The 26,664-nt window shown below is 41.0% G+C and overlaps 1 protein-coding gene and 2 long non-coding RNA genes across 5 annotated transcripts in view; 2 read left to right on the plus strand and 1 right to left on the minus strand.

The window, feature by feature from the left end:
* The window catches only part of ZSWIM6 (zinc finger SWIM-type containing 6), a 105,981-nt gene extending 95,577 nt beyond the window's left edge, over positions 1 to 10,404 (minus strand). For both annotated transcript variants that reach the window (XM_088157042.1, XM_014881804.2), the window contains exon 1: positions 9,879 to 10,404. In XM_088157042.1, the coding sequence (XP_088013168.1) occupies positions 9,879 to 10,389 (511 nt within the window). In that variant the 5' untranslated portion in view covers positions 10,390 to 10,404. The remainder of the gene's footprint in view (positions 1 to 9,878) is intronic.
* A 357-nt stretch (positions 10,405 to 10,761) lies between these two features.
* On the plus strand, positions 10,762 to 15,618 carry LOC148219877 (uncharacterized). 2 transcript variants are annotated; one of them, XR_015799328.1, is made up of 2 exons: positions 10,762 to 11,224; positions 11,798 to 15,618. It is a non-coding gene; the product is annotated as an uncharacterized LOC148219877 (long non-coding RNA). The 2 variants fall into 2 exon arrangements; XR_015799329.1 differs by having other exon boundaries at positions 11,853 to 15,618.
* A 6,860-nt stretch (positions 15,619 to 22,478) lies between these two features.
* Positions 22,479 to 26,664, plus strand: part of LOC148219878 (uncharacterized) — a 61,715-nt gene continuing 57,529 nt past the window's right edge. The window contains exon 1 of the long non-coding RNA XR_015799330.1: positions 22,479 to 23,496. This is a non-coding gene — a long non-coding RNA (uncharacterized LOC148219878). The remainder of the gene's footprint in view (positions 23,497 to 26,664) is intronic.

Consider the following 26,664-nt stretch of genomic DNA (forward strand, 5'->3'; position numbering starts at 1 on the left):
CACTACATGGGGAGGGGACCAAAATAAGAAAACAAGTCTCTTTTTGCAATGTACAGTGCTTTAAAACTAAGCCATTTAATGTCTGTTCAGAAGAATTAAACTACAATTTGGAAATGGCTTATAGTGAATCAAATTCAGTTAGAGTCTACAATTTTATCAATGAATAATTAATGCTAAAATCAATGACTTTGTTACACTACTGGTCAAACTTCCATCATAACTTAACAAAAATGGCTTCTGCTAAAGTAAAATCTGACAAATACCCTTCAAATACATAGAAAGTCATCATCATTTGAAAAACCAGAGCATTATCTTTGTGCACCAGATCCATCTTATTTACAAAATTGAAATTGGAACAAAAGATTGAAAAGAGTGAGAGGAAACCCACTTCATAACTTAAAACTATTTTACAATTTCAAAAGCTACTGAACAGCTAAGTTACTGTTTGCTAAGCTATTTTGCATCTTGAAAGCTGTGTTTTATTTTGTATGAAAATGTCTATCAGCTTCCATGCTTTTGCTAATACCCATTAAAAGTAGAGCATATAGAGGGAGCAGTCATTCAGACTACATCCTCCTTAAATATAACTCATCAGGTATCCAGTGAGATCTTTGACCTTGATCTTATCTCAGGAAGTACCAATTCTCCCCTTCTCTTCTTGGCCTCTCATCTACAAAGCATTTTACTCAGCATTTTACCACTTTTCTTCTCTTCAAGCAGATATTATTCAATAAGACAAACTCTTGTTTACTCCTAAACACATCTTTGCTCCCTGCTACCAAACAGTCACTTACATTTATCATCTACAAAATTACCTGGAAATCAAACGTGTAAACTACTGCCAGGATACATGACAATTTAAAAACTGATCACTTGAAACTGTCAGTAAAATAAGTGATATGCTGCTTGCAAAATTTACACACAGGACTAATAAATTTATTCCCAGCTTCCTTATCCCATCAGACTTTCACAGCATCTGTTACATCATGTCCCAGTCCTAGTCACTGCCTGCCATTCATGCATTAGCACATTGAGCTGAAGTCACCTCTATTACTTCATGCATTCGTATTTGACCAGGAAAGGTGCGTGATGCACCTCACACACCATGGCTTGCAATAACAAAAAGATAAAAAACAGCTGTGCATTATTTGTCATCCTCATCCTCCTTCTGTGGAGGACGCAAAATTGAAATTTTGGGCTTCTGTATAATAGATCAACATCAAATCCAGAAATATAATATAACGTACTTGATATTTTAACCCCAAGACACTAATTGTCGACAGTTTGCAAGATTTCAGTTTACAATTTAAATCAACAGAGGAACTGCGATTCATTTTGCAGGTACCACAGCAGCAGCACAGCCAGTTGTCCCAGCTGTCATTGGTAATAACAGTATCTCAGAATAAGTGCTCTGCTTTTTTTTCTTTTTCTTGAGCTAATATATGAAAGAATTCGTTTAGATTATTAGTTTTTCCCTCTTCTTGAACTTTTAAAATCAGCAGACAACAGAATTGTCCTAAAGAAGAACAAGCCATGTTTAATCCTGTAAGAATGGTCACTAAATCCAGCTTTGTAAATATGCAAATGAGTGTTTTACTAAGACTACTTTCCACTCTCCCAAAATACTGCATTGGATTCCACCAATAGCAGAAACAAAGTCTGATGGAACTGGTGTGGAAGCAACCAACAGCTTAAAGTACAGTATTCCACTCAGCTGATTTCCTCACATTATCCAGAACAGTCCAAAAAGATTATCTGTAAGTGCATTTAGTAATGAATTCTGAACACAGATTTTATCAGCTATCCTTTCACAGCCACAGCTGCACATAAGTGGAAGAAAGGACCAACAGTCAAGCATATGAAATTCTGAAGACCACACTACTAGTATGTATTTATACTGTTGACAAAAATACTATCAATCCCATCATTAATCACTGAATATGGATTGGCGCTCCACACACTTCAGCCTAGTCAAAATATCGAAGTTGAATGTAGAAATTAAAAACTAATAATAAAGCTCAGAAGCCACTTTTGACAAAGGTAAGCTAGAAGCTAAAGCGTTTGAGTTTAGAAAGTCCGTGCTGCCACTAAGCCCTACACATATAGTGAACATTGCTATGCAGAAAGAAGGCAGACCACTAGCATGAAACAAAGAGTCAAATGCTAAGCACACAGAAACCAATCTGAGAGCCACTGCTGAAGCCTTTAACCTAAAGCCAAGCTTTTAACACAAGCTTAAAAACATTTAAATAATTAGAATACATGTAAACTTTACTCTCGACTCTGTTAGAGGCTGTACATTTGTCTCACACTCTACATGGGTTTATCCAATTTTATGCGCCTTGATGGTCTAATGGTTTTTATTCCATTAGTCAGTGCAAATTAAACACTAGTCAGCTGCACAATTCCTGCATAGTTCCTACACTGTCACTGCATTACTACTGGCTGTCAGTAACCAGTTAGCAGTTAAACTTGGCACACATACAACAAAGTGTGTCATTTTTCAGAAGTCATACAGCTACGCAACAGTTGATTTTTCAGTCCTTTAGAACAATCATTTGAATGCAATTAACTTTTGTGAAAAAATAAACAAAGATTAATTGTTATATATAAAAATATATATTAACATGTACTTCTGTGAATATTTTACTATGCCATTTCCCCCATTACTTTTCCAATGATATCAAAACGTATTAAAGGTCTGACACCAATTAACAATGAAAGATTACTTACATAAACAGGTGGATTGTTAAATAAACTACGATAAAAGGTAAATCATCTGAATTTTCAGAACATTAATTCAGTAAATGAGCTTCCTATTTATCTGATCAGCTAGCTCTACTAGTGCAATTTAAACTTACTGACAGGTTTTACTTTATCCTTCCAATTAGCATCAGATTTTCTCAGCTATTGCCCTTGCATTTCCAAAGCAAGACTTCCAAGTAGTTCAAGACTTTCAAATACACTCACTTGCAAAGAGGAATGGAGGCTTAGAGTGAAAAATAATAATAAATAAATCACCTTTAAAGCCACAAATAAAATCAAACTCTCCTTTTAAAAGCATGTAATGCGTGCATCACAATTAAATATAAAATATAAAAAATATACTTAGATACTGCAGAAATCTGCCCTCTTTGACAATTTCGTTTTCATTTTTCAGAAGTGCTTAATAAAGTGTTGGTAAAAAATTCCACATTAGGAGACTCTTTAGCCTATACTGAATTGAGTCACACCAGAAAAAGTCTTTTGTATGCCCACTCAGCTCTTACAGCAGGCTTTTTATCAGTTCTGACTTAACCACAAAGGAATTCTCTACACTAGTTACTATTAGAAGGCTTGACTCCTCCAGTCTGTTTGCACATTTGCAGAATTCAGTCAGAAAACAACTATTTTAAGACAGCGATTTATATCTCAGCTTTTCCAGACTTTCTGGCCCTCCACAGCAGGGCCAAGGCAACAAAGGCTAGGATGCATGCTGTTGCTTCAGAGGACAGGAGGGTAGTGTGCCACGAGGCCATCACATAAATCATGGTAATTGGCATGTAGCTGGAAGGAGAATGCAAACCAGTGTACAGCACCAGCCAACATCGCTAGTGATCCAGGTCACAGAAGGTTATGAAGCCACTTCAAGGGTTGCACACATACCCAGCTGAGAACTTTTTACATACATCATCCTGGACAGTAAACCAAGAGGAAAAACTGGAAGTTCAAGGAGACAGATCTCTCAGAACAAGTGCAGTTGTTGGACAGCACTCAAGTATTCACGTGCTGTCAGGCTGACTGCATTCCAGGCAATCAGAATTCACATTAAATCTGTATCCTTGCTGCACATGAAAGCTTTTTAAGATCTCAAATTAGTTCATGTCACAGACAGCATATTCATAAATTAGGATAGCTTTTGTCAGTTAAAACAGTGCGGTCCTTTTTAGACTTGGCTCTTGGGTTTTTTTTAAAGATGCAGTAAATTCTCCTACCTAACCCCTCAAGAAAATAAGTTAAAGAGAAAACAAGTTAAGGGTTGTCAGGTGCTTTCTTATACTACTGTAACTTTGCACTCCTATTTACACTACTACAAAACTTCACACTTCGTCTTGACAACACTAGATTACCTAGACAGCAGGTGACACTTAAATTGAACTCATGCATACATATCTTACACATGCCATCTACTATAGCTCATCCTTCAACAGTAAGAAGTGCATGCGACAGTTTAGCACATTTTTTCACTTGACTTTTTTTTCATTAGAACTTGACCAGAGTAGTAAGTAATGGTTTGATTTTAACAGGTTCATTTATAAAAGCAAATGATACAGCAAAATGCAGCAACTAGCTAATGATTTTTAAGGAAACCAGTTTGTCTGATGCTGACTTTTAAACAGTCCCAGCCTACCCTCACACACAGATTTCGTGTTTAATTAATAGTTCACTTCTGGAAGTTAGCATACAGGGAGAGAGAGCAAATGAAGGCATCAACTGCTGGCGTGACAAGTGGCTCAAATTCAAACATTACTACATACCAAAACATTGGACCATATACAAAGATGGAATCACTTTCTAAAAGGAATGGTAGCTTTGAAAAAGAAAATTTTTTTCTTGGAAGAGAGGAAAGCCTTGAAATTGAGGGGAAAATGGAAAATAATAAACACGAAAATGGACCTAAAACAGTGAAAAATTTTGTTACATGAACCAAATACAACACTCCCATATAAAAGATTTCTTGTTGTAAAACTTGTGATGGCAATTATTTTCCTTTGAAAATAAATGAATTTTACAGCAGTATCTTGAAATCACTCTAAAATACTTATATTCTCCTGAAATCCAGATTAGATATTTTTAGAAAGCCTGAATTAAAGGCAGGAGCTGATTTACAAAGCTTTTCCACCTTCAGTGATCTAGTCTTGAAAGACAAGCTTTTTTGCTTCTTTTATCTTAGTTTTCAGAGTTTCCAAAGAAATTATTCAAGGTCAAGGATAGTGTATTAGAAAGAGCACACACACAGAAAATAGCTTGTGTATTCCCCATGCATATTGACGCGTTGCATTCCAAATCTAACAAGGAAACTGCAATGCATTAGATGTCTCCCTTTCAGGAAGAAACATTTAAAAATTAGCTTACTAGTTTCTGTTCTAGAACTTGGAAATATCAATAGTTATTTCTTAGAGCAAATTGAAATTGGAATCGATGAAGGCATTTTCTGCTAGCCTTGGAACTATGTCCAAAAAAGTCCAGCAAAAAGTCAGACATCATTTGTTTACGCCTATACCACAATATTGTACTAACAAATTTCTGGATTACTTGTTTTACTCATACATTCCTAACCAAACCCCAACTTAAGCTGACTGCGGAAGAACATGATTGCTCTTTTAGCCTGTTAGCACACAAAATTCTCCTCTTCAAATAGACAGATTTTAACACAGCCTTTTCCCCTTGGAAAAAGGTCACTACACATACCAGTACAATTTGGTATCACAGGGCAAAAACATTTAACACTAAACACAGTGCCTGCCTTGCCACTAATGACAGCCTTAACTTTGTCACACAACTCAGTATTACTTTCATTAAGTAAATCCTTTTACTAAATACCCACAGGTTTCATCAATAATTACATACATATTGCACACATCAGTGAGGATCACCATATCTGCTAAAAGTCACTGTTCAACTCACAGCACAGTACAACATTTGTGCCACCTTTGCTAATAAAATACTTGCTATGGTTTTATCAATAAAAAAAAACAATGTTTCATGTTATATCACTGGCACTCAAACAACTGAGTCCAAAAAGAAGAGAAATTACTTTTGTTTTACTTGCTCTGCAATTTCAGAAAGTTTTCGGTTTTTTGGTTTTTTTTCAGTAAAGATGGCTAGGAAGAATCAAAATTTAAATAACTGACCACTAAAAGGATCTGAAATCTGATGACTACAATACAAATTCCACCAGAATTACATGTAGCTACCAATACAGCTAAAGCCCTCTCTTGCTCCTGCTGAAAAAAATGGCTACTCCAGGTCTTGAAATCAAAATAAATCTCCAGTCTTTAACTTAAGAACAAATTAAAGAAACATCTGGCCCTCAACCACTATTTAATAAATGAGAAATTTTACTTCGCTTTTCTCTAAGAAACATTTTGGTTACATCCCCCAGTCAGGTATTATCCCTGAGAGGCTTCCAAAACAGGAGCCTGCAGCTCCAAGCAAATGATGCTCTTCAGCTAAACCTTCCACAGACACAGCAGCTTTCTATTTGAAATATTAACATCATATTCTAGAGATGTGGCAAGTGTCACTCTATGAATTCTTTATATTTTCCTTCCCTAGGAGTCCCTTCCCTCCAACTCACTCCCTTGCCATTCATAGATAAAAGCCATTACTTATGGTACCATGGAAAGGGCTTGGAACTCCTTTTAAGAAAGGCCTGTATGAGCAAGCAGGGTCTATGCAACAAAGATAAACCTACCTCAAATTACTCACAGACAAGGATACTGTAGGAGTACTTGTATGACATACCAAAAAGTTTTCAAGTACTTCTAATGCAGCTGCAGCTGTGAAGCTGAATTTTACAGCACCTACAGCCAAGGGAACCTCTGTCTTTCCCCAAGCAAGAGCCATACCAGCAGAGGCACAGGGGTTTATTTCTTCTCCTAGAATAGCTGCATTAAGGGCTCTCGCCAGGTCAGCTGTGCTATTGAGGGATCACACCTCTTCCTAACCTTGACAGCCACAGCTGTGACGACAATACAGTACTGTGTACTAATTCAGGACTAACCTCAGAAACCAAATATACACTTCGCCATCTAAAACTGTCTGCTTGCTCCTGGCATCTTCACAAATTTGGCCAAACGAAACACAGTCAATTTCTAATTTTCTTTCCAGATTGTTGTATTTACTCACAAAGTGCCTTCTTGTTTAGACTGTAATTTTTTACTAAAAATACTTGGTTTGAAATAAGTTAAATACAAGCATGGTAAAAGAGTTGTTTTATGCAGTTGGGAAGGTTTGCTTAGAAGCATTCTCTGGATTTTTTAAAATAAACTAAAAAAGAAAAACCTTCATGTCCACTTGAAGCATATCAAAAAACATATATCATTAAATTAGAAGCAAATTGAATTCTGAAGCCATCTTCTTTGGAGAAAAATCTTTCAAGCTTAAGTGATACCAATTATTATGCTAGGACAGCACCAATAAACTACAAAATAGGGTAGCAGACAACCCTACTGCCTGATTACCAAGAACATTAATTGTGTGTATCACTGATCACACGGAGATTTTTAGCAAACCTTAGATACAAGACTTGTGAAATCTTCCTGCTTAAAATTATTTAAGATGAAAAAATTCTCAGAATATTTATTCAAGGCTAGACCAAAAATTTTAAAATGCAAAATTCGAAAGCAAATGGTGCCATTTAGCTACCACTGAACCAAAATGTATGCATCTCTCAAATCAAGTCCCGCATTCCCTGTTTACAGTAATACTTTAGGTTACAAGTAAGGCTGTTAGAACTGATATGTAATAAAATGTATTTTGTCCAAAAACTGCACTTTTCCATAGTTCAACAGTAAACATTTACAGAGTTTCCATTACTCATGCTGCAAAGAACACAAGTTCACATTTATATGGTCACTAAACATGCATTACATAAACTTAAGTCTAAGTTTTCATCAATGCTACATATTCAGCTGTATTATATAGAACCAATTCTATTCTCTGCCCAACATAACTCACTTGAGAGCTGAATTGCCTTTAACAGTTGCACCTTTCTTCTTCACAAGGAATATCTTGTCGGCAAGATCCGGTCTTAATGACACTGCTACCTACCCAAATTACACAAGAACTTTCCTACAGCAGGACCCAGCCTACCCAAGTCCTCCACAACTCCCTCGCCAAAGAGCTCTGTCAAAACAACTGACATCTTTCATTTCACTAGTTTCCACTACTGTTTTTGCAGAGAATTTTAAAGAAGGCTCACGTAAGGTTGCGGTGGGGGGGGGAAGAATACAACAAAGCAAATGTATTTTCAGCAGTAGGTACAGTATTTGTTTGAAATGCATTTAAGGGTTCAGAAGATGCAGTCAACACTTCAGTCATATTTATGCGTATTTTCTTTCTTCACACTGACCCTTGCTAACATTATTCAGTGCCCTCCCCTTTGAAGACTCACAAAAAGTTACTTTTTTTTCTTTCACAACTACTCACTGAGGTCTATTTCACTACTGAAAGCAAGCAAAGCAAAGTCCATGCTGGGTGTCTGCTTCCTAGAGAAGACTGCATTTTTTATTTATTGCCCCTTGGCTTTATTTTCACAGTGAATTCCTGGCTTAAATGCAATCAGCCAAGAAACCCTCCCTGTGCACTCCTGTCATTCCTAATCGCTTGCAAACAGAATCAAGTGCAAGCAAAAGGGGGAAAAAAATCTCAGCACTGCCAACTAAATTAAAAAAGCCCTACTTCTGGTTTTACCAGTCCTGAGGAACCACAGATGCACCTCAGACCCCCTGGAAAGAGAAAGTCGAAAGACGAAATTTTAAGAAAGTTCATTAGATTAAAAAAAAAAAAAAAAAAAAGAAAGACAGAAAGAAAGTCCCCTTAGGCAGGAAAAAAGGGCACTAAGCCTAAAAGCAGGGACACATCTACCCTTTGGGAAAAAAACTGATGGCACATTTGCAAGGTGCCCGCCAAGTCAAACCCGCAGTAGGCAGCACCGAGGTTGTTTTGGGGGAGTGGGCAAGGGGGAACCCCAGCGCCCCACACACACAAACACACACACACCGAGCCGCCGCCGTCAACAAAAGGCGAGCAGCAGCCTCTTTTGTCTGTCTTCCTCTTTTCAGGGAAGGAGGAGGGGAAACGACAGAAAACTGAGAGGGGGGGAAAAAAAAGAAAATAAAAAGACGCAGATACACATGAAAATGAGAACAAAGTGGCCGGGTCGCACAAAGAGCATCACCACCGGCGGAGGGGACTATCTACCGGGGGCGGCTCCTCTTTCATTCAGGGAATGGAAGGGGAGCCGCCCCCGGCAGGCAGCCCCCGAAAAGTGGGGGAATACCCACCTCTGCAGCCCTTTAAACACTGGCAGGGAGGAGTTAACCAAGGGAGCCCGCAGCGGGTGAAGAACAGCGGCAGGCGGCGGGGCTGGGGGTGAGGAAGAGGAGGGGGGGTATTGTTCCAGTAGGAGGAAGAGCTTCGCTTTCTCCCTCTTGTCACGAAGCCGCTCATCCTAAAGCAACCCCTCAAGCCACACCATCCCCGGCGGGGCGAATCGCACCCCCTCCCTCCGGCTCGTCGCCGCTGCCCTGGGAATGCCTTTGTTCGCGGATCCCCCCCGCACTCCCGCTGCCAGGGTCTCGCACCGCTTTTATGTCTTTATTTTGGACGGCGGCGCATCCCGCCCCCCCTCCTTCCCCCGCCGGCCGCCCTTCTGCTGATTCATTTCCACCGGCGGTCCCCCTCGGGATGGGGGGGCAGCATCTCCTCGCTATTGTGGCTCGGGGAAAAGCGATGACCCGGATTACCGGGGGTGGACGCTGGTAGGGGGCAGAACCAAACGGGATTACACAGGCTGGATTACCGGGAGCGGGCACGGCGCGGTGCAGGGCTGCGAGTTAAAGGGACAGGCGGTAAAGGGACAGGCGGGAGCCGTGTCCGTGTCACGGACGCAGGGAGCCACTGCGCGTCCCGGGCACGAGGGGGAGGAGACCGGCGGAGGAAGTTGCCCGGCCCACGGTTCAGCCAGGGAGTGAAGGGTTCGCACGGGCCGGGCCGCAGGCGGGGAGCTGCAGCTGAGAGAGAGGGACAGCAAGCGGGTGATATGCAGGGGGAGACCCGCGGCCCCGAGCGGCGGCGGCCTGGCCCCGGATTGGAACCGGCCGGTGACTCACCGACTTGCAGGACGTTATCGACGCAGCCGCCGTCGAGCAGAGCGATGCCCCTGCGGAAGGGCAGCCGGTTCTCGTCGGCGGCAGCGGCAGCGGCGTCCATGGCCCCACCAGGCGCGGCGGCGCCCCCGGGGCCGGCGGCGGGATCCTCGGCGCCGGTGTTGAACGAGGAGTACATACAGATCTCTCTCTCGCTGCGGGGGAAGGACCAATAAACGATCCTGCGCTGCACCGGCTCCGGGATCCGTTCGAACCGCTCCTCCACCCGCTGAAAGGGCCACTTCTCCGCCACCTTGCGAGCCGCGATGTCCAGCAGGGACTCGGGGCTCTGGGTCTTGCCTAGCGGCAGCAGCCCCAGGGCGGCGGCGGCAGCTGCGGAAGAGGGTCCGGCGCAGAGCGTGCCGCCGCCGGGCCCGGAGCCGCCCGCCCGCTGCCCCGGCCTGCAGCCCGAGCCATAGCCGGGTCTGCAGCAGAGGCGCTTGGCGGGGTGGGGGAGCTGACCGCGCTCCGCCATGATCGCGCCGCTTCTAAGCCGACAGCGGAAGTGGCTGTACCCTATAAACGGCTCCAGGAAGGCAGCGAGCACCCGCGAGCCCCCGGGGACACGCCCCCCTCTGCCCTTATGTGGCGATGAGGGCGGGGCCTCGCGGCCTCGCCGGCTGCGGGGTGGGCGGGGCTTTATGCAAATCGGTGTCACAAACGTAAATAGAACGGGGGGGAGGGAGGGAGGGTGGCGCGCGCCCCCCCCGCCTTCCCAGCCTCTTTTCCTGCTGATGTCACGCGCGCAAGCCCGGGCGCGCCCTCGCGCGCGTGGTGGGAAAAGGGGGCGTGGCCGGCGGCGCCCCCCGCTCTGCCGCCATATAGGGAATGGAATGCGGGGGCGGGGCCGCCGCCGCCGCCGCGGCCTGAACCCGGTCACCTCTGCCGGGAAAGCCGGAGGGGCGGGGCGAGCTGAGCCGAGCCGCGCTGCGTTTCGCGGACGGGAAGTAAGGAGCAGGTGCGGCCGTGCCGGGGTGTGAGACCTGCGCTGCTGCTTCAGAGACGGGCTGCTACGGGCGAAGCCCTTTCTATCCGCCTCTGGAGCAGCAGCCCAGGTGCGTGCACATAACAAGCTCTTGAGCTACACGAGTGAGGTGCGCCTTGAGATGTTGGCGTTGAGTTTTGTGGGGAGTTAGGTTTTCCTTCTATTAGAGGTAGTACGGTAAAGGTCGTCATGCCGGTGCCAGCACCCGGTTGGTTCTGCAGATGTCAGGGCTTGGAAGCGCTCCGGGAGAGCCAGGACACAGGGCAGGGCGGCACGGACCCGCAATGAGGCAATTGGAGGCGATGGAGGCACCCTGTTTGCCCAGGTGGGTCGTGAGGAAGTCGTGACACAGAGGAGGGTTAGGGTGTTTTTAGTAATCTTTAAAAACCGTGCTGTTCGAGTCCATGCCGGTGCCTCAAATTAAGTGTCCTCCTATGAAAAAAAAAAATTTTAAAAATATATAGCTATATATCGGAACACCAACCGCATGGAAGTGCCGCGCGGCAGGGATGGAGCCTTTCTGCTCAGAGAGGCTGTGTGTGGGCTGCGTGTCATTGCACAGCAATGGGCACTTCTCTTCCGCTAACTAAATTTAAAAACAAATGGTTCTGATATTTTGGAATTTTTATCTCGGAAGTGGGATTGCGCTTTCATGCGGCATCGTAGAGCAATCACCATTTTTTATTTAAATTAAATTTAATTTTTAAATTATTTATTTTTATATTTTATTTTATACATTTTTTATTATTATTCATTAAATATTTCGGAACAGTAGCTTGTAAGCGGCAGTTTTTGTCGGCTTGCAATTGAGAACAGCACTTACTCGCCGGGCGAGCACCCCTTTTCCCGCATGCCGTGCCGTGTAGAAGCCGTAATTGGAGCGGCTTCCCTCCGGCAGGCTGGTTTTCCCAGACGGACTACATTTTCCATGATGCAGCGCAATCCGCCCTCAGCAGGGACGCGGTTCCGTCAGGGAATGCGGCGAGGGAATGTCAAGCGTGCCAGGCATAAGATCTAAGAGGTGCAAACAACGTCGCCTTGGCTCGAAACTCTGTCGTCTCCTTTTAGTTTCCACCAACCCCCACCCCCGACTGGAGCAGGAGTTTATTTTGGTAGTCAAGCGATTGAAAAGCTTTGCGAAAACTGCATTTTCTATTAAAAGTGGGTGGGAAATTGAATTAAACTTATCAGACTCGCTGACTGATTTTAAAGGACGATTGGCAGAAACCTGAGATGGTTTAGAATTTTCACGTATTGGGGAAGCGGGCCAGTGTGTGCTTTTAAGCTTCTAAACAGTAGCACTATTTGGAAATTTCATGGGTCGAGAAAAGGTTTTTTACCTCTAGGTATAGAGCTTTGGGATTCTTGTTTGTTTGTTTGTTTGTTTTTTGTTGTTGATTTTGTGTTTGTTTGTTTTTCTGGTTTGGGGATTTTTAATTTTTTTTTTTTTTTGCTGCCAGTTGCTCATACTGGCAGAAATTGAGGGATGATTGTTAATCAAGTAGCTTAAAATGCAGACAGGGCCAGAATTATTTTCTGCACAGTTGTTGGTTTTGGGGTGTTTTTTTGTATATACTATAAGTTAGGGGGTTTTTCCTTTGGTGTCATGAAACCTCCCTTCTATGTAAGAAATGAGTTCAAATTGATGCTTGTGTTTCTGGCTATGGACTTCACAAAATAGTTGCTCTTGAGATGACAGTCTCATAAATTCATAGATAGCTTGCTGGAATATTAGCTGTCTTGTTTCTCATTTTACGTGTGTTTTATAAATGTTCTACTGGATTTAAAAACTTAACTCCGATAGAATTTTGGAAGTGTTAGGAAGTCTGAATGCTGCAGACCAGGGATGAGCTTGTAGTACTTTCTTTTACTATTAATACGGTTTTCATCTCGGCGTTTCTGAAAGCAGAGATATTAAATATGTAGACAGTAGGAGAAAAAAAAACTTTACGATTGCATGTGTGTGAGAGGAGAGGAAAATTATTTTTCACTCTATCACTTATTCATAAGTAATGTTCACATGTCAAAGCAATTTTTCTTCTCTGTTCTACCACTATTTCTGCTTTAAATAAGCATCTAGCAAGTCAGTAAAAGTACTCTTCCAAATTGGGTAATGGCTGTTCTTTACCAGGTCTTAGCCACCTGCTGCAATAAAAATAACACTAATGCCCCTGGAAGAATTCTTTGAATTATAGTTGAGAAACTTTACAATAAAAACCAAGAAGAGTGAGAAAAATGCAATGAACAACAAATCATCCATAATAAGTAGATTAGGCTATGTGTCAGTTATCTCAACGTAGTCTTTCTTCTTACTTTACAGGTCTGGGCAGAAATTTTTAAATTCACTAAAGAAATCCCAGAGAAAAGCAGGTGGAAGAGCTCATAGATCCACCTTTTTTATCCTTCTACCATTCATCAGGAGAAGCTACTTCCCATTGAAGCTGTGTATATTAACAGATACACAGGATGCTGGGGAATCTTTTCAGTTTCTGGGCTATGGAGTAGACAAGGAAGCAAAAGGCATCTTTGCTCTTGTCATATCACTACGGGCACCAAATGTGCTCCACTTTAGGTCCAGCTGCAGTGGCATAGCACTTGAATAACTTGCAGATTTTCATCTGAGGCTGAACTTTTGTCCTGCCAGGTTTGCCCCCTGAGTTCCCTCCACTTTCTGAAACCAAGTGGGAAGATGTGTTAACTCCAGAGAAGAAACTAGAATGTGTTAAAGCCGTATCCAAACTATTTTAATTGCTAGTTTGTTTTTCTTGCAGTGGATGTTCTCGAGGAAAGACCTTACCGGCTGGGCATTTCTTTCATCTGTTTCTGTTTCACTGTTTTGGGAAGTTTCTATTCCAGAGCTACACAGAGAGGAAGGAATTGCTGTAAAACAGCAAGATTAACTTGGCTAACTTCCTGCATGTAATCAAAGGCTATTCTGTGAGCTGCTTGGAAAAACAGCCTTGGCCACCACACAGTGAAATTCCTTCCTAATAGTCTTTTCAGAGCATTAGGCCAATTGCAGTCAGTTTTGCTCATTACAGTAAAGTATACAAGGCTTGAGCATTCTACTAGTTGTGCTAATTTAAAAGAAAGGTCACATACAGCTGCACAGATGTCTTTGTGTGAAACACACAAAGGTCTAAATGTAGAAAAATGATGGCAGATGACATAATGCTGGCCAAAATAAGTCACCCCAGTGGTTAAATCTTATCGGGAAGGATGAGACTTGGCGTTCTTGCATTGAAGCTGAACAAGGGTTTGGATTCATGCACTGCATAAAATATTTCTAAAGTCTCAGAGGGTAGGGGGTCAAAGACAGAGAAGGAGACTTGGGAATGGGGGCTGGAGGGTTCTTGGAGCTAAAGCTATAAGGAAAAAAAAGCATGAAAAATTGAGGAGACAGGACTCAAATAATCAAAACAAGAAAGAATGCTAAGCCTACTGAAACTACTGGATTTACAATGCTAAACCAAATCTTTTTTAACCTGTTCCTGTATGCCTTTTTAGATAACTAGGGGTTTCATTTCCTGGAAGAAAGCTATAGGTTTTACAGATACCAAATGTATTCTAATGTCATGTGAAAGCTTGAAAAACACTGCTGTGTGTAAAGGTAGTGAATATCACTGTACTTTGCAGTATGGTGAAACTGGAAATTCAAATACAGGAAAAGCAGCCAGAAGTGATGAGTGTTGATGAAATTACCATCTTAAGATTGGTTGGTGAAGAAAATAAGTGTAGTTGGTCACTGTCATCAGTTTTACAATGTTTTCATAAAACAGTTTCTTTCATTATGTTCAGAAGCTATTTTTAATTTAAGGCCTAAAAAAAGAACTTTTGCCTTTTACTAGCCTTTTAAATCAAATACTGTAGGATAAATATTGCCAGCTTTTTTAGAGTTTCTCTGTAAAAGTGGAAATAAACTGACAGCACCGAATGAGCCCTTTCAAATTGCAGCTTTTTATTTTTATTAAATTCCATGGTGAGTCTAAAACTGGAGTCAGAGACTAGAATCTGAAAGCATGTAGGCAAATTTACTTAAAATACGGAGCATAGTTTATCAGTATTCTAGCATAATTAAAAGATACATCTAAAGCTAAGCTAAATCCTCTTGACATTCATTTTTGTGTCCCCTGCCTTTCTGTGGCTTGATACTTGATGTATGAAGTCATTCTCAGATGGACTGAAGGGGAAGGCATTGTTTGTGCCATAGTCCCAGAGCTGTGTGAATTAATGCTGCTCTGTATTTCCTCATGGAATGAGCACATTCAGTTTACATTTCTTGAGAATAGACCCTGGGAATGAATTATTTCTTCCTTATAAGGAGCCTTGTGCTGGGATATCTGTTGGGACAGTTTAGCTCACTACTACTAGGGATAAAAGCATTGCTGTAACAAGTAAAATGATAATGTGCAAGTAACTTCTTAAAATTAAATTGTTGCAGTCATTTAGATGATTCAGAATTTTGAAGTTTTACAGGAAGAAGAGTGTCTCACCTTTCTTCAGACTTCGCATTTGCAAGAACTCAAAAGAAGAAAGTATTTTCTCTGAGAGAAGACTACATTTAATGTCTCTCTGGGTTTATGACCTTGTTTAGATCTGAGTTGCAAAATTTATGAATACTCAGAGTAAAAGCAGTATATTCCCCTTGCAAGTCTTTGTAAAAGTTATTTTAAAAGTATTGTATTTTTCTAATACTGAAATAAAAGAATTTGATGAAAATATTGGGCATTAAGACATCGTTCTTCATTTATTCTTTCTTTTTAGTGTAAATACATACACTTAATTATGATAAAATGATTTTTAAAAAACTCAGATTCCTCAGAACTTTATCTTCTTCTGGTAAGACATTGTCCACTAAAAATGAGATAGGTTATTCTAGAAGTTATCAGGTGCAAAATGCCACTGCTCGGTCTACCAGCATGTGTAAGAATACACATATACAGAAAGTGAAATGGGCTTGTAGTTTAAAAGGAAATATTAGGGCACTGCCTTCTTATGGATAAGCATCCTACATGAACAACTCCCCCTTTTTATCTTCTTTGGCTTTCTCCCTTTGAACTGTGCTTTAGATTTCCTTGCACTGGACTAAGTAACTACCTTGCAGTGTCAGGCCCAATACTTGGGCAGAAACTCTGCATGAAGAACATGAAAAGCTCAATCTGTTATTGTCAGGAAGTAAAAGACATTGCTTACCTAAATTTTAACCCATGGCAAAGAAGGAGAAATTGCATAAATTAAAATATTCAGAAGAACATTTCCCCATGCTAAATGCTGATAGATTTTTTTTAATGGCTTTAAATTAAAAAAACAACAACAACAACAAAAAAAAAACAACAACAAAAAAAACCCCTTCCTTCTCCCATTTCAAGAATCACAGAATAATATAGTTAGCAAAAGACTTCCAAAGTCATCAGGTCCACCCTTCTGAATGATCACCACCTTGTCAGCTAGACCACAGCACTACGTGCCTGGGCCAGTCATTTCATGAACACTTCCATGGATGTTGACTTTCCTGAGCAGTCCATCCCAATGTTTGGCAGCCCTTCAGTGATGAAACACTTTCTAATGTCCCGCCTAAACCTCCCCTGTGAAGCTTGAGACTCTGTGCCCTTGTCCTGTCACTGTCACTTGTTGATTGGAGAAGAGCTCGACTCCCCCTGGCTACAGCCTCCTTCCAGGCAGGTGTAGGGAGTGATAATGTCTCCCCTGAGCCTCCTTTTCTCCGGGATAAACACCCCCAGCTCCCTCAGCTGCTCCTCACAGCACTGGTGCTCCAGACCCTGCCCCAGCTCCGTTCCCTTCTCTGCACTCACTCCAGCCCCTCAGGGTCTTTCTTGCAGGGAGGGCCCAGAACTGGACACAGCACTCGAGGTGTGGCCTCAGCAGTGCCCAGCACAGGGGGACAATCCCTGCCCTGCTCCTGCTGGCCACACTATTGCTGATCCAGCCCAGGATGCCATTGGCCTTCTTGGCCACCTGGGCACACCCTGGCTCATGGTCAGTCACTGTCACCAGCACCCCCAGGTCCTTTCCAGCCACTCTGTGCCAGCCTGTGGCACTGCCTGGGGTTGTTGTGACCCGAGGGCAGGACCCAGCACTGGGCCTTGTTGAACCTCACGCCATTGGCCTCAGCCATGATCCAGCCTGCCCAGGTCCCTCTGCAGAGCCTTCCTGCCCCCCTGCTGATCAATACTTACACACAACTTGTTATCCATTAATTTACTGAAAATATGCTCAAGCCCCTCATCCAGATCATCAAAAAAGATATTAAACAGAACTGGCCCCATTACTGGCACCATTCCCCAGTGGAATAATCCAGCTAATCCAGCAAAGGGTGCACCTGTCCACTCCATGGGCTGCCAGCTTTTCCAGGAGAATGCTGTGGGAGACAGTCTCAAAGGCTTTGCTGAAGTCCAGGTAGGCTACATCCACAGCCTTTCCCTCATCCACTACTCAGGTCACCTGGTCATAAATGGAGATCAGTTTGGTCAGGTGGGACCTGCCTTTCCTAAATCTATTCTGGGTGTGCCACATGATCGTATCTAAGATGATCTGTTCCGTAGTCCTGCTGGGTGCTGAGGTCAGGCTGACAGGCTGTAGTTGCCTGGATCCTACTTCCTAGCTCTTCTTGTGCATTGATGTCACACTGGCCAACCTCCAGTCATCTCTGACTTCCCTGATTAGCCAAGACTGACTAAGAAGTACGAGTCCAGATTAATGTGTGATGGCAAGAGAGGGAGCAGTTTAAATATGCCAAAACCTGGAGCTCCTGCCTGTGTGCTATAAAGATGGGGTCCCTTTCAGTGGGATCCTTTCTGTGCTGGTGTACCCTTATCTCCAGCAACACAGCCAAGGCTGCTGAGGCATTAGCCGCCTTAAAATTGGTGGGAGAGGAAAGTATAGATAGCTGGACAGCAATTTATTCTGGTGCCGATTTTCTGCAAACTTTTCAGCCTTCATGAATTATAACTGAGGACCTACAGAAAGTAAGGAGGCAAAGAAAAGGCTGAGACAGCTAAGAAGCATTATAATGGTTCCTGTTGTAACAACTGTCATTCTTTTAGAAAGCTCAGGTACAATACCTGCTTCCTCTTACTTGTTTCCCCAATGATTGCATTCAGCAAGCTGGGAAAAAAGAGCAGGACTATATTTTTTTTCTTAATGATCTCTGTGTAAAATCTGGTTCCAACTGATATTTAAATTCTTAGTTTACAGGTATTTTAACAATATTGCAAACCTGTCTCTAGCTTTGCTGGGACTGAAACACCTACTCAAGTTTTACAGACAGCTCTTTTCTTGGGTTGTATCAGAGACAAACTTACAAAGTAGTGCTCTTAGTACAAGGGCTTCTGTATAATTTAGACACCTTTTGAAATTATGAGACCAAGGTTTTTCTGTCCAACAAAGTAATTACACTGTGCTGTCTTTGCATTCATTTGGTCAAAGAGGACTGTACACTGAGGAATACTTAATAAAGACCAAATCAAGGGTATAGCATTTTGAAGGGTTGTCTTCCCAATTTCTTTTTCCCAAACCAGATTTTATCTTCTATTTGTAAAACCTGTGCATTTGTCCCAAAACTTTAGAAAGTATTTGAAATTTTGTAGCCCAAGTGCTAATTAGAGTGGTAATTAGCAACAAGTAATTACTAACAAGTGTACTTGTTTTGCCAATCTATCCCTGCAACACTGACTGAGCTGTGAAATACTGCATCTGTTCAGGGCCGTCAACTTTCAAGGTTAAACACAGCTTACTAACATATATCTTGGGTGATATTGATATACTTTCACTTTTACTTTGTATCCCAGTTGAAAGTATTTTCATTGTCTTGTTGCCTGTTTCTATCCCTTCTTTTTCTTTCCCATCTTCCTTTGACTGTACTTTGCTGCTGCCAGTCCATTGTACAATCTGTCCCTATTAAAGAGACAAAATGGGTAAATTTTCCAACCACTTACCTTCCTTCTTCCTATTCTTCCTGTCTTGCAGTCTTGGACATTGTACCAGAGCTAATATATCAAGGTAAGCCTTGTAATCAAATTCAGAAGATAGAGATAAGCTATGATTAGAGCCTGCAGTAAAATTTTGTCAGAGAAACCAGTACTTACTTTTACTTCACTACCTTCAAAGGCTTCACTGGAATCCCTTTCTTGGAGCAGAGATTTAATTTTTTTCTACTGGTCTGTGACTAGACAGCATCTAACTTTTGAAGTTGCTCTGAATAACAACATTTAATTTTTGAAGTTGCTTTGAATAGAAAGGGAGAATTTTTTTTTCTCTTCTCCTCCAGGGATTAAGATGACCTAAGAGATACACCTCTGCTGCACTTCAACACTTGGAATAATAGTGGCATAATGTGGTCTTACATTTCCAGAAATGTAGTGCTTTGAGCCTCTTCAAGGGGAGTATTAGGAGTTCCAGGAATTTGGCAGGTTTACCACTGAATAAGAAAGGACCCCTTGGTAATTAATAGGTTCCCATGCTTTTTTTGCTTTAATAAATTATGAAGAGCTCATGCTACAGCTGTCCTATTGCTAGACACTGTCCTCTGCTGGGCTGTACTGGGGTCCTTCAGGGGGAATAGATGCAGGCACTGTGTGGTGTGGTTCAAACACTGCAGGAGACAGTGACTGCAAGCTTAGGCAGATGTCACCATCAGTCATCCCGCAGATGTTAGGATCCATGAGCAGGAGGATTCTGGTGTTCTATTCTGGTGTTTCATGTAAAATATATTTTCTAGTGGTTCCAAAAGTGGAGCTTCTGGGCAAGGACAGGTATACAAAGCCTCTGAATTCCTCCAGTTGTAGTAAAGGTCCAGTGCCACATTACTGTTTCCCCAGCCTACAAAAACAGAAGATTATCTCTAGGAAGAATATTCTCCTAACTCAGAATTGCTTCCCAGTCAGTAATTTTAATATGTGATTCTGAGAGCTTTGTATTACAGACAGCACAAAAATCATTTTGTTCTTGTGATTTCAGTGGTTCTGAGAAGCAACAGCAGCACAGCCTAAACATGGTTTTCATGCACATTCAGGACAACAGCCCAAGCAACAAAGCTCACCATGTGCACACTTGGTTTGCACCCTGCTCTGATTTTCAGTTTATCTCTGCAAGCACAAAGTCTTTGATTTTTTAAAACAAAAATTTGTTTGCTGCAGTTGAATAGCTGATTTTCAAACTAACTAGAAAAGCTAGAGTTCTTTACTTTAAAAAGAAAACAAGAAATCACGAGGATGAGGAGTGGAATAACTGAGGAAGAGAAGGGCAGAACTAAAGTGAGTAAGATTTGAGGCATACATGTAAAAACACAATTCCTTTCCAGCTCCACTCTGGTATTTACCACCAGGGAAATTGGATCCACCCTGGACTTATTGTAGCATCAGGAAAATCCTCCATAAATAGCTCTGAGCCTTGCAAAAGCTGCAGTTTTCTCTGCCAATAATTGATACTGTGGTAACAACTTCCACCTGCTACTCATGAATCTCAGTCGCCACATCTGCTAAGGGGAAGAAGGCAACTTTTTACCTTTGCTCAGAATGCATTGTCTTGTCTGCAGTGGTGGTTGGTCCTAGGAGTGAAGAATTGCTACTCAGCTTGAGCACTTCTTAGAAGGCATAGTGTCCCCTACACTGACTATTTGGAAACGAAACCTGCAATCTCTGCTTACTCAGAATTTAAGAAATGTAAATGAAGAGGAACCACTTTAAGAGTACCTGGGGATTGGTTTAAGTTACATAATTGTCAGAGAATGAGGGTTTATTCCACAGTGTTTACTAAATGAAGAGTATAACCATGGCAACATTCAGGACATGGACTGTAAGGATCTGGCAACGCAATTCTGAAATTAGCATTCAGAAGGCAACTGTTTAAAAGTAGCTTGAGAACTGAAAAATAATATTTCAGACTACAGTCCATACGGGAATACACTTCAGGATCTGCATCATGAAAATTATGCAAAATTTACCAGTTCAGTTTATGCTGATCTCAGCAAGAGTAATTGTGATATCCTTTATATAGATCTTACTTTGATGAGTGAAGGCATAATGGTATAAATACTAATATCCAGTGGTGATTCAGACCACATAACAGCTACAATTTTGTGCGAATTATACCTAAAAATTACAGATACTACTAGCTTTTTATGATCAACAATAGTGCAAAGATAGTTAAAATCCTTTTTCCAAGTTTACTTGGGGAAAAAAGTAAAGAATGACAATTCTTAGACAAGAGGAACGTTCTACTTTCTGCATATAAAGAAGAAATATGTGGGGTGAATGGGAAATAAGGAGAGGAATATAAAAGGAAATTCTAGATCTAAGTTAGTCCCTTGCTATCCCAGTTAAACTTTGTCTAATAAATACTTCTTTTTGTCACATGTTGTGATGTTCTTGCAGAAATCCTTTTTACAGGAAGTTGTGGTCTGGCAGGATGAAGGTTGATTGAATTATAGCTTGCTTCTTCATGTGTATCCACAGGTCACTGTTTTCTGGAAGAAGCAGAGTCAATATAACTACACCTTTGTCATTGAGTTATGCCAGCTCTTGCAAGTAATGCCGAACAAAAATATTTCTCTGGTTACTCTACCTGCACTTTTATCAGTTAACATTACTGTTTATAAGTCTGTCTCTTCATTTGTGTGCATCTGCCACTTAGCAGGACAGACATGTTTATATAAATAAGTTCCACAAATCACTTAGGAAATGTGTAGGGAGATGCAGAACTGCAGACCTAACTTCTGAAAGTTGGTTAGATTTTAAGCTGGCTCTGCCATCTCAGAACAGTGACGGCTCTTTATTGCTGCAACCCTGTTATCATCTTGAGATAACACAGAAACTAGTCTGGAAATTTGAAATATTTTATGTGTATTTGCTACTTCATGTAAGACAATGCTGATGACAGTTACATCTGCAAAGAACACAACATCATTCACATCCCTTGTTACCCTCATAGGTAAATGTGGTACATTTAGGAAGAGTTAAGTTAGTCTTCAGAATCATGCAACTATAGAAGTGATGGAAATTATGCTAGTAAAAAATCTGGCCTGATCCCTGGCTGCTCAGGCAATGTCTCCATATTTTTCCCAGGGTACCTGTCCCTTATTTCACCCTCAATAGGCCTCCCTTTGTGTTTGGGTTTGTCCAGAAGCAAGTTGTTCATCCATGCCAGTTTCCCAGTACTTTTGTCTGACTTCCTTTTTGTAAATTGCTTCCGACTTGGAGGACCTTGACCCTTGAAGATTAACCAGCTTTCTTGGGCTCCTCTTCCTTCCAGGATTCTATGCCCTGGTACTCTACCAAGCAGACCCCTGAAGAGGCCAAGGGTAGTGAGTTTCTTGTGTGTGCTTCTCACTCAAACTCCACCATTTCCCAGGCTGTGCTTGAGCTTCACATTCCCCACCAGTCCCTTCCTGTCAGCAAGAGCATAGTCAGCACAGCACCTCTCTCATTGGTCCTTCTATCATTTGGAGAAGGAGGTTATGATCAATGTACCACAGGAATCTCCTGGATTGCCTGTCCCTGGCTTTGTTGCTCCTCCAGCCAATATTGGGGTGGTTGAAATCCCCATAAAGACTAAGGCTTATGGATGCCCTGGTGTGTTTGTAGGATCTGGGGAAATCCCAAAATTTTATCACTTCACAAAATGAGAAAACACATTCTATTCCAGCAATAACTCAGGAGTGTGTTAGCCATCAAAACTAATTTTAAAATAACATATTCAGACAACTTCAATTCTGTTTTTATACTAAAACTGAACAAATACCTATCTATTGCTGCTGTTTTCAAAAATTTGAAACTGGGAAAGACAGTCCAGAAGATTCATTAAAAGAATTAGCAGTAAAAAGGGTAAAGAGGATAATCCAGATGATTATTGGGTAGCATCCATGTAAGCAAAAAAATTATAACTGATATATAAGATCTTAAAGGGAATCAGTATAACTAATGTTTGTCAATATGGGTATAGGAGAAACAGATCTGACTACACTATTAACACGCTAACCAAAGAGTGTAGTGTTTACATGACAATACTGTAATATGTAATGCTTAGATTTCTTGAAAACATTCTGACTTACCATTGCATGACACTTTTTATATGTCATGCTAATTGGATCAATATGGCCTGCTAGTTAGTAGAATATTGAGCAACTAGCAGCCAAAAACAGCAGTAAATGGAGGATCCTAACTGAGCAAGTATATTCATATTGAGGTTATTTTAGGAATTATTTTTTGCTATGTTTTATTTAATGCTTGTTTTAAATTACATTAATATTGTACAAAATTATTAATGATACTCACAGATGACTCAAAAGATTGGAGATATAATAAGCAACGAAGATAAGTTATTGGTACAGACCAGATGGCCTTAATAAGTTTGGGGCAAACAGACAAGGGTTTGGTGGGTAACTATTAAAATAAAACATTTGTGAACACAGAAAGCACCATGTCCTTTTTATTCCTTCTCTTTATGATCTTTATGTTTAGACTGCCCATCAAATTCTAGATCTTCAGAACAGAGAAGACACCCAAACATGGAGCCATTGAAGGCGAGTTGAAAAAGTTGGTCTAAAAGTTAAATTATCTAGTAAACAGCCTTTTGCTTTAGGTGAGTCTAAGCCTCTAATTTGTTGTCCTGGGTTTCCTTGTATACTCTGGCTCTGATCATCTCTAAAGTGTTCTGTTACATTTCATGCTTACACAATTTTATTTTGGCATCTCAGAGTAATGCTAAAACATCCCCAGGTGATAAATTAACTCTACTTTTGAAATTAGAGCCAATATTTTAAAATATGCCTTATACCTTATATTCATTACTACTTCTGTTACCTTTTGTGTGCCTAGTATAACTTTTTCACATGTACTGGTACAGCTGTAACAAAAAACAGATTAAAACCGCATCTGCAGACAATTCCTTTAGTCTAATCATCAGTCATGTTATTGCAAAGCTAATGCTGCTGTTGCCGTCCTCATCTTCAGAAATTTATGTTTTGCTGGACCTAAGAAGAACTGAAAACGCTGTTTTTCTTCCTTTCTTTTTTCATGTGTTATTATTTGGGGATTTGGAAGAGGAATTAAAAGATGTAGAGAGATTTGTCAAGATAAGTAGCAATGAATGAACTCTTTAAAATGGTGCTTTGGTCAAAATGCCTTTTGTAATTCTTGGCGATACTAAAAGAAATCCCTGGGGATTGCACAGACAATACTAGTTATATGTTTGCACTGAATTTTTTACAATTTGCTTTTTGCAGTTTAGGCTTCAAGAACACTTAGTAGAAAGGAAAGGTTGAGAGAAAAGCCAGAAAAGTCATGGATTCATGTGGCATGATACAAGGAAGTTTTCCTCTTTATCAAACAAAACTATGTATTGACTGCAGTCCAAAAGTATCTGCAATGAAATAGAAACTTAGATACCTGGCTTCTCCATCTAGTTGACAGATATAATAGGATCTGATTGCTTGAAGTTGGAAGCTGAACAGAATCAGACTAGAATTGACTGGTACAAATTTTCACTAAATACAGATCAGTTAACTATTGAAACAGTTTAAAATAAATTATAATGGGATTTCCATCTCCAGTTTTAATCTCAAGAGATATTTGTCTTAAAATAAGTATTGTAGCTCAACTCAACAATAGTTCAGGACAGCACAGAGGCTTCTATGACAAAACACATCAGCCCAGTGGATGGTCAAAGTGGATGTTCTAGCCTTATCTTCGATGGGGAGCAAAGCTGTTTTGGTTCTTCTTTCAGCTCTTCTAGGGGTTTACTTCATGATCTATTTTTTTGCCTGTGGAGGCTAACATTTGTACTGGAACTTCAGGTTAGCTGCAGCTGTTTAAGAAAGGACATCATCATTTGTAAATGGTATAGTGTGGCAAGGGATCCAGACTGCATAAGAATCTGTTCTAAAGATGTCCATAGAAGAGAACCAGCCACACATGGAGTTTTAGCACTTCTTTGTTCTGTTTACTCCAGTTTCTCAGCAATAGTCTTCTGCATTAGTAGTTTATCTGGTTATTCTGCATCACTGTATGTCTTGTTCATATACAGAAGGTGAAATACCATTCTTTAAGATCCTTTATTAAGTCTTGTATGTCTTTATGATTTTAAATGCAACAAGGGTATGTCCATATTGACACCTGGGTTTTTTAATCCAAAACTTCCAACCTGTGTTTTGTCTTTTGTTTGTAAAGTGATATCTCATCTTTTGAATAAAAAGTTCAGAAGTAATTAGCATCATTACCTTACCGTTATTTACAGCAAGTCAGTTCCCTCTTTGTGCACAGAAAACTAAAATTATATCCTTCCTTGGCTGAAAACTTCCTTTCTGCAAGCAATAAAAGATGCAAATATCCCTTACAGTGGCCAGTTCAACTTTCTTGCAGCTTGGGCAAAACCACATTTGTAGGAGGACCACGTCTTATTTCTGATGTCTGTGAAGCTTCTCTGAACTGACCTGAATATTAATTTATACAAAAGGGACTTCTGTTCAGTGATAAGAACTTCAAAAGACAGTATCATTACATAAGAAATTTAAAATAAGTTTAGGAGCATGTTTCAATGAGATCAGCATTCCAAGTAGTCTCTAACAAGATTTGAATATTTGTTTCTCTGTTGTCACTCATTTTTCTTTATGACAAATCATCTGAACTTTTGTGTTAAATTTTCTCCAGGCTGAAACCTCACACCTGATAGCAATTCCTGTCAACAGGCCTTTGGTACAAAGTTTGCCTTCGTATCCTATACAAGTCTCCTGACTTCTCTAACTACTTTGATACTGGTAAAAAAGGGATTTGTTTACATTTAAAATTTTTTTAGTTTACAAGAAGGCATCACAAAGGATGCTTTCTTGTCCCATGTTGAAGAAGCTAATAAATTGCATAATCTCAAGGAGTCAAGAGAAGGAAGAACCACAGTAGTGTCACTAGTAACACTGCTCACCTCCTCATTGCAGCATTGACCAGGAGGGAGCTGGGCTAATTGCTGTCATTGGTATCAGTAGATCCAGAGCTTAGCCTCTATTCAGATGAAGCCAATTTCTCACTAAGCTCCTGAACACTGTTTTATTTCTGAAGAGATTATTTTTTCTCTTTCAGCAGTAGCTTTTTCTAATCAGATTGCATGTCCTTTGTAGTTTCACTGGTTGGCACTCATTGAAAGGTACCCGTGATATGTAACCCCTTCCTGATCATCTTCACATCAGAGTAGCTGTTTGACTGTACTTAACCTACTCTGGGAATCCATAGTAAGTGTTGTGGTTTAACCCCAGCCAGCCACCAAGCCCCAGCACCTGCTCACTCACTGCTCCACCAACAGGATCAAGGAGAGAATCAGAAGGATAAAAGAGAGAACTCATGGACTGAGATACAGACAGTTTGATAGGGAAAGCAAAAGCTGAGCATGCAAGCAAAACAAAACAAAGAATGAATTCACTGCTTCCCATGGACAGACAGGTGTTCAGCCATCTCCAGGAGAGCTCCTTCTCCTTCTGGTCTGTTGGGGTCAGCTGTCCTGGCTGTATCTTCTCCCAACTTCCCAGGCACTCCCAATTTCCCTGCCAGTGTGGCAGTACAAAAATGAGAAACGGCCTTGGCTCTGTGCAAACTCTGCTCAGCAATAACAAAAAAATCTCAATGTTATGAACTCTGTGTTCAGCACAATTCCAAAACACAGCTCCATACCAGCTACTATGAAGAAAATTAACTCTACCCCAGACAAAATCCGCACAGTAAGCAAATCATCAGACTTAACTGTTCCTGATGTCTTATGTCTGAA

The sequence above is a fragment of the Sturnus vulgaris genome, chromosome Z (genome assembly GCF_052056855.1).
Source record: "Sturnus vulgaris isolate bStuVul1 chromosome Z, bStuVul1.hap1, whole genome shotgun sequence".
NCBI classification, from domain to species: Eukaryota; Metazoa; Chordata; class Aves; order Passeriformes; family Sturnidae; genus Sturnus; species Sturnus vulgaris.